Here is a 7,899-nt window from a genome sequence, read left to right as displayed (position 1 = left end):
AGGCGCCGGGGCGGGCGGGCGACAGAGCCCCGGGACCCGCCGTGCCGGGACACAGCTTCCGGAAGGTGACGCTCACCAAGCCCACGTTCTGCCACCTCTGCTCCGACTTCATCTGGGGGCTGGCCGGCTTCCTGTGCGACGGTGAGCGTGCGTCGCCGACTACGGCCTGTGCTCGCGCCTGCCCTCGCCCGGGTCCCGGCCCTGCTGCTGAGGGCGCGGGCAGGGCCGGGCCGCCGTCCTCTGCGCGGCCGCTCTGCGCAGGCCGCGCGCGAGCCCAGGCCGCCTCACCCAGGTGTGGCGTCCCGTCCCGACTAGGCTCCCATCCTTCCTGGCTGGGTGCGGGCATCCTTCCTTCCCCCGCCTCCCGGCTCTCTCCTGCAAGCCCGGCCCTTGGAGGGCATGGACCTTTGACACTGGAGTGTTTGCCCGGTCCTTCGTGGGCGGGATGCTTCACACAGGTTGCCTCCTGACCCCTGGGGGTGCTCCCCCCGATTTATCCCTCAGTTCATAAACACCACCCTGCCCAGGTGGCCCCCTGAGCTGGAGGGTGCAAGTATGTAGGCTAAGTCAGCTCCAGGTCTGAGCACACAGGTGAGAGATGGCGACAGAGGGCTGCAGGTCGAGGCTAGACCAGTGGATTCACCGTGCAGGTGAACAGCCCTGGAGGCGGAGCTCCAGGTCTGAGGCTAGGCCCTGGGGAGGTGAGATGGTGAAGACAGAACCGTTAACTCCAAGGCTAGAGCCTGGGTCCTTGCAGAGGTGAGAGATATGAAGGCAGGACTCAATCTAAGGCTAGACTATGGATCCGTTACAGATGTGACCTCTGCAGAGGGTCCTCCAGTCTGAGGGGCTCAGGATCCCTCAGCTAGTCTTGGAGCAAAGCAGCTTCTGTGTTGCAGGGCTGACCTGGTGCTTGGGAGAGGACCATCGGCTCCTCCCAGGCAGTGTCTGGAGAATGGGCTGTGTCCTGGGCAGATACAGCCTGGCCAGGGTATAGGAAGAAGAGGCCTCTCTGTGTCGGGAGCACCCTTGGGTGCTACTTGCATGGGTGGAGGAGGAAGCTGGCCAGTGCTTTCCAAGTACAGCAAATGGGCTGCCCTGGGGAGAGCTCTGAAGTGATGCCTGACCTTCCTCCTCGTCCCTACTTCTCTCATTGCACGCCAGCCTACTTCCGGGACTTTCCCCAGAGCAGTCTGCGGAGGGACTTTGTCTCTCCTCTAGTAGGACTCTGGTGGTGGGGGTGCGGGGTGCCTTCTTAGGGAGCTGTTTGTCCCATGAGTGGGTGGCTTGAGCCCCACAGGCAGTTTTATTCCAGGCAGTCTTGAGGTTGTGTTCCTTTGCCTATGTGGCCTCTTCTGCCCTGCCCTAGCTGTGGGGCCCAGCAAGCTTCTTGTCCCACCTTGCCCTGGCTCTGAATGTGCTGGCACAAGCTGCCTGCTGCTCTATTGGGCCAGCCCCTCCACCCTTCTTACACTTACCTGTCCTCCTACCAGAGTGGGGGCATTCCCTGGGACCCTCCCACCCAGCTCCGGGTCATTGCTCACCTCCTTTGGGGCCCTAGGCCATCTTCTCTCCTGGTGGCTCCTGCCTCCTGGAGTGCCCACCTGGCTGTCCCTGCTTGACATAGCTGTGGGGCTCTGAGGAAACTGTGTAGCTGGGGGGGAGGGAAGGATGTCTTAGCTCTGGGGCTACACAGGTGCACCAGCTCACAAATCCCCTGCCTGTTAGTAGCCCCAGACCACCCCTCATAAGACCAGGACAGAGGTGGGGGAGGGCAGGGCCACCTTCTTGATGACAGGATGCAGTCAGCACCCTTCAGGATGGCCACAGTGCCACACATGGGCTGCAGCCTCTCATGGGGATCGCAGCATCTGTGTTGATGTCACCCAGGCTCCACAGTGGTGGAAGTGACAGGAATGGCCCCTGATGCTCAGTGGGACTGGACTAAGAGACTCTTCTGACAGAATGGCCTGCTGTGACAGGCGCCTGAGCCTTGCCATGCGATGCTGGTGCCCTGCTGTGGTCGCAGGACCTGTCCCACTGAGTGGGATGGTGGCTCTCCAGGGGGGTGGTGGCAACTTCTGACTCTCCTTCCCACAGTCTGCAACTTTATGTCCCACGAAAAGTGCCTGCGGCACGTGAAGACTCCATGTGCTGGTGTGGCACCCAGCCTGGTGCGGGTGAGTGCTGTGGGCACAAGGGTTGGCTCTTGGCGGTGCTGATCCCTGGCTGACCTCCACCTTAGTCATGCCATGGCTGGGGAGCAAAGGGCAGAGTGCTGCTCAGAGATGAGGCAGAAGAGCTGCCGATGGGCCCCCAGGAGCGAGTCACACTGAGAAAGCTGGTCCCACCCAAAGGGCACAGATGATGGAGTCTCCAGATGAGGAAGCTCAGGAAGCACTGCACACTGCAGGCAGGGAGCTGGGTGTGGCTATGAAGGACTGCATGAGGGGTCCTGGGGGAGGGGTGTTGCGTCCACTGTACCTAGCAGGGCCCAGTTGTGACACTGGCCAGTTTTGCAAGAGGTCACCACTGGGAGAAGCTGAGCCAAGAGCACAAGGGCTCTCTGCTGTTTCTTATGAGTGTGTGTGGATAGGCAGCTAATGTGACTGGCTTAAGTAAGCAGGTTTGGGCCACAGACTTCCCTCCGTGGGGTCCCTCATGGGGTAGTAGGGTGCCTGGCCAGGTCTTGGCAGGGTGTCAGTTTCCCTTCTGTGGACAGTGGCATATTGAGGAGGGCTGATAGTACCCCCCCTACCCTCTCCCGCCTGTGCTGGGGAGGGTCCCTCCTAGGGCTCAATGGTGGGTAGGCTGGAGCTGGCTGTGCAGTGGGCTTTGCATGCCAGCAAGGGGGCCCATCTGCTGTGGGATGGGTTTGTCTGGTGTCTGCCCCATGCGAGTGGGGAACAACTTGGTTGCCAGGTACAAGTGCAGGAGGGGATGTGGGTCATGTGCCCCTGCACTCTCACACCATCGCAGCCAGCAGGGAAGCCCCTCATGTGGATGTCCTGAGCCTCAGTTTTTTCAAGTTCATCCTCATGTTTTCTTTTTTACTTTATTAAATTAAAAAAATACAAGTATGTATTTCAAATATATGCATGATGAAAGTTTAGAGGATATAAGTATTTAAGAAGAAAATAAAAATCACCCACACTGTGCCAGGTCCACACTAGCTCCCTTTTATTGTGCATATTTTAACTTAGTAGCAGCATTAGGACAAGCGTCAGGGTGAACGCTGCCCTTTCCTCTCTTGGGCTCCCATGGAGAGGCAACAGGCCCATACTCGGTTGCAGCTCCTGTGGGGTCCCTGAGGAGGCATGTCGGGCCTCAGAGCCCAGAGGACACGTAGTTGGCAGCTGACCCCTCCTCCACTTGTGTGCACTTACTGGGCCTTTTCCCTTGCCCCATTCTGCCAAGCCAGCCCCAGATCAGACCTCCTGGGTGACAGTGCCCAGCAGGACTGGGGGACCCGCAGAGCTGTGGAGGGGAGGACCATTGTGGGGCAGTCCCAGCAGGGCAGCCTGGGTTGGACCCATGGAGAGTGTCAGGCAGACTCTCAGGCGAGAGTGCAGTGTGGGCAGCCCAGATCTGAGGTTCTCTGTACCCTGCAGGTCCCTGTAGCCCACTGCTTTGGCCCTCGGGGGCTCTACAAGCGAAAATTCTGTGCTGTCTGCCGCAAGGGCTTGGAGGCACCTGCACTCCGCTGCGAAGGTACCACGGAACTGCTCAGCCTCAGACAGCCCTTCACCCAGGGACCTGGTCTCTGTGACACACAGTGGCCCAGGGACATGGGTGGAGGTTCAGGGCTGACTGGAGGGGTGCAAGACAGGCAGAGCACACTTAGGGTGAAGGGAGCCAGGCACAGGGTGGCAGAGGTTGGGTTGGCCCTAGCCCAGGCTAAGTCAGCAAGGAGTGTGGGAGTGGGGTGCTGCCAGAGGCCCCTAACCCTGCCCACCCCCCAGTGTGTGAGCTGCACGTTCACGCCGACTGTGTGCCCTTCGCCTGCAGCGACTGCCGCCAGTGTCACCAGGATGGACACCATGATCATGTGAGTGCATGGGAACTGGGGCAGGATGGCCAGGTGGGGGCAAGCCCCTGACTGCTCCCCTGCCCCCCAGGACACCTACCACCACCACTGGCGGGAGGGGAACCTACCCTTGGGTGGACGCTGTGAGATCTGCAGGAAGACCTGTGGCTCCTCGGACGTGCTGGCTGGTGTGCGCTGCGAGTGGTGTGGCGTCCAGGTGTGCATGTGGGAGGGGAGGGGCAGGGACGTGTCCAGGTGGGCAGACAAGATGGGATGGGGTAGTGGTCACGTGGGGATGGGATAGGGCAGTGTGACCTCCGGCGGGCACCAGCTCACAGCCATGCCCCACAGGCCCACTCGCTGTGCTCTGTGGTGCTGGCTCCCGAGTGCACCTTTGGGCGGCTGCGCTCCATGGTTCTGCCCCCTGGGTGTGTGCGCCTGGTGTCCCGCAATTTCAGCAAGATGCATTGCTTCCGTATTGCTGAGACTGCAGTCCTGGAGCTAGGTGAGCATCGGGGCAGCCTGGAGGTGTGGGGAGCTAGGCAGAGCGCTGAGTGTGAAGTTTTGCTCACCCCACAGGTGATGGGGATGATGGTATGGATGGAAGCGCTGCTTTGGGCCCTGGCAGGGATGTGCCGGCAGCCCCCGAGTCCAGTAAGTGCCCCTGGTGGTCGCCACTCACCCCTCCATCCCCCTTCTCTCAAAGTCTTAACTGCTCCCCACTGGCCAGGCAAACAGACCCTGAAGATTTTTGATGGCAACGATACCATGAGGAGAAACCATTTCCGTCTGGTTACTGTGCCTCGCCTGGCCAGGAGCGAGGAGGTGCTGGTAAGAGGGGTCTGGGATGTTAGGAGGCCTAGTGCCAGCCACACCTGGACCTCTGGCCCCAGCCTGTCCCCCTGCTCGCTCCCCATCAGCTCTTCCATACTGGACTCTTCCCCACACCTGGCCTTCATCTGCTCCCCACCCCTGCACCCTTACTTGTTCCCCATGCCTGACCCCCCCACACCTGGCCCCCCTTGCCTGCTCCCCACACCTGGCCCCACCTCACCTGGTGCCTCGCATTCGGCACTTTCACCTCCTTCCTACACCTGGTCCCTTTGCTCTACATCTGTCCACACCTGTTCCCCCCACCGGTCCCCCCACACCTTGCAGGAGGCAGCACTTCGGGCCTACTATGTCACTGATGACCCTGGGGACTTTGAGCTTCAGGAACTGCCCTTGCCCTTGCCGGCTAGTGATGCCCAGGCGCCAGGAAAGGCTGGGAGTGGTGGTTCAGCTGAAGAGGACAGCGGCAGGGGCTCTGGGACCCATGAACCTGAGGCCTGGGTCATCCGTGCACGGCCCCGCACCCAGGAAGTCCTGAAGATCTACCCTGGCTGGCTCAAGTAAGTTCTGAGGCTTGGAGTCTGGGGCAGTAGGGGGACAGGGGCCGTGGACCAAGCTCCAAGCCTATCCCCCCACAGGGTAGGTGTGGCCTACGTGTCCATCCGCGTGACTTCCCAGAGCACAGTGCGCACTGTGGTGCTAGAGGTCCTCCCACTACTTGGACGCCAGGTATGTGTGGGCTGCCAGGGGCCACTACTCTGGGGCCAGACCCTGTCCCTATGGCTGTGCTGGGAGGGGACTGGTCCCAGGCCCAACACGCCATTCCCCCCTGCACAGGCGGAGAGTCCCGAGAGCTTCCAGCTGGTGGAGGTGCTCATGGGTAGCAGGCAAGGTGAGTCTGACCCACCCTCTGACCACTCCTGCCTGTGCCCTTGCCCATCTGTGCCCTGGGCCCAGGGCAGCTGTTACAGAGATGTGGGAGGCACTGATTGATAGCTGTGCCCCTCTGTAGTCCAGCGGATGGTGCTGGCTGAGGAGGAGTCCCTGCTTCAGCGACTTCAGGACATCCGGCAGGTCAGTGGGGTAGACGCCAGCCCTGGGAGGGGCGTTGCCTTCTGGCCCTACATCGTCCAGCAGAGTGGCCCCAGGGGGTGGATGGGCATCCAGAGCAAGGCCTTGCCCCCTCATGTGGCTTCCTCTGAGATGCCCAATTCCCGGGGGAGAGGAGGTGGAACAGCCCATATGGGATACTGCCTAGTGTCCCCAAGCCTGGTGCCTTTTCCCTACAGACATCCCTGCGGCAGGCCAGCCAGACACGGTTCTACGTGGCTGAGAGCAAGGCTGTGACCCCCCATATCTCCCTGTTTGTGGGTGGCCTGCCACCTGGCCTGTCCCCTCAAGAATATGGCAACCTGCTACATGAGGCCATGGCCACCAAAGGTTTGATTCTGGGTGGACTGGGCTCAGCTGGGAGGGAGCTGACTCGGACCAGTTCCTTTTACCTTCCCCTGGGGCTCTGGCGCCCTCCTTCTATGGTCACTACCCCAGGTCCCTGCACTCTGCTTCTGGAGGCATGGGGACCCATGGGATGGGCGTAGGGTTGCCTGGGCTGGGCCACACTGGATGTGATGTCCCAAGGGTCAGCCTGGGTGCTGGGTACTCTGACCGCCATCTGTCTGTGCAGCTGCTGCAGTGTCCGTGAGCCACGTCTACTCCCAAGGTGAGCTACTGCCTGGTGACATCCTTGCCCAGGGGGCCAAGGCCACCTTTTTCCCTCCTGGGGGTGCAGGCTCCTCTGATGCAGCTGTCTGCCTGGTGATGCCCCTGCTTTTGTCCTGGTTCACTTCTGATGCTTTGCTGAAATACTCTGAGGCTTGGCTGTTGTCTAAGACTTGCTCTTTTTGGATCTGTACCTTTTCTTGGGAAAGATTTTATGTGCACCTTGTCCCCCCCTTTTCGGGTGCCCAGACCCCTGCAGCACCTATGGCTCCACGCAGGGGGTGGGCCAGGGCTCCAGGCCCTGATCCCTTGACATGGATCTTGTTGCTGTGGACACCTCCCTCAGCAGCTGACCTGAGGGGTTTGCATAGGCCAGCCTGGCCTGAGTAGTGGCCCACCTGTTGCAGGTGCAGTGGTGCTGGATGTCACCTGCTTTGCTGAGGCCGAGCGGCTATACATGCTGGGGAGGGACACAGCTGTGCATGGCCAGCCACTGACCACACTGGTGCTCCCGGATGTGATGGTGAGTGGGAAGTTCCAGGCCAGTGTTCACACCCTCAAGGATGTCTACACCCCTGAGGACGTCCACACGTCCATGCACCTGGGTATGGTCTTGTCTGCTGTCTTCTTGACTTTGCTGGGCTGGTACGTGCCACCTTGGTCAGCCCTCACAGAAGCCCAGCATGGGCTGTTTGCCCACTTTACAACAGAGGGTGGAGGTCAGAGCATCTGTACTTGTCCGAGTCTGCCCAGTGGTGAGACCTATTCTTGGGGCCCATAGGGCCAGGGCTGGCCATCTACTCTGCACTGTGGACCCTGAGGCCTCTACCCTGTAGGGAGGACACAGGACGCTACTGCAGGCTGGATGGGTACGTCAAGTCCCCCAGTGGCCATCTCATTAAGGGCATAGTGTGACCACACGTCTGTGTGCTGCTGCCCACCTTGGTGCCTTTAGGGCCCCAACTCTGAGCCTTGGGCTACCTCTGGCCAGCTGATGGAGCTCCTGACTCTGGAAGCCTCTCTCAGGAGCCAGTAGTGCCAGGAACAGGAATTAATTAGTGGGCAGCCTGGGGTGAGGGGCACGGCTCATGGGTGTGGCACGTGTGAAGCAACCCGAGGGGCTGCAGCCAGACCCCACCCTGCATCTGCACAGTGCGCTCTGAACCTGTCTGCCTACTCTGAGGGTCCCAGGACCCAGGTGTCCATGGCTGCTCTGCAACCAGGCCCTGGCCCTCAATCCTGTTCTGGGAGCAGTGGTAAGAGCAGAATGAGGCTGGGATCTGACCCTGGGTGGGTATAACCCTCTGGTCCCTCCTTCCTCT

At 60.7% G+C, this 7,899-nt stretch overlaps 1 protein-coding gene across 1 annotated transcript in view; it reads left to right on the top strand.

Annotated features, from left to right (window-relative positions):
* Positions 1–7,899, top strand: part of Dgkq (diacylglycerol kinase, theta 110kDa) — a 22,693-nt gene that overhangs the window by 10,444 nt on the left and 4,350 nt on the right. The window contains exons 4-18 of the mRNA XM_005408848.2: positions 3–141; positions 2,101–2,180; positions 3,612–3,711; positions 3,963–4,048; positions 4,119–4,244; positions 4,379–4,532; positions 4,607–4,681; positions 4,758–4,858; positions 5,186–5,418; positions 5,497–5,587; positions 5,696–5,750; positions 5,871–5,932; positions 6,148–6,298; positions 6,543–6,578; positions 6,985–7,100. Of these exons, the coding sequence (XP_005408905.1) occupies positions 3–141; positions 2,101–2,180; positions 3,612–3,711; positions 3,963–4,048; positions 4,119–4,244; positions 4,379–4,532; positions 4,607–4,681; positions 4,758–4,858; positions 5,186–5,418; positions 5,497–5,587; positions 5,696–5,750; positions 5,871–5,932; positions 6,148–6,298; positions 6,543–6,578; positions 6,985–7,100 (1,605 nt within the window). The remainder of the gene's footprint in view (positions 1–2; positions 142–2,100; positions 2,181–3,611; positions 3,712–3,962; positions 4,049–4,118; positions 4,245–4,378; positions 4,533–4,606; positions 4,682–4,757; positions 4,859–5,185; positions 5,419–5,496; positions 5,588–5,695; positions 5,751–5,870; positions 5,933–6,147; positions 6,299–6,542; positions 6,579–6,984; positions 7,101–7,899) is intronic.

This window comes from Chinchilla lanigera, unplaced genomic scaffold (assembly GCF_000276665.1).
Source record: "Chinchilla lanigera isolate Chin_1 unplaced genomic scaffold, ChiLan1.0 scaffold00113, whole genome shotgun sequence".
NCBI classification, from domain to species: domain Eukaryota; kingdom Metazoa; phylum Chordata; class Mammalia; order Rodentia; family Chinchillidae; genus Chinchilla; species Chinchilla lanigera.
This window is presented reverse-complemented; position numbering and strand designations above follow the sequence as displayed.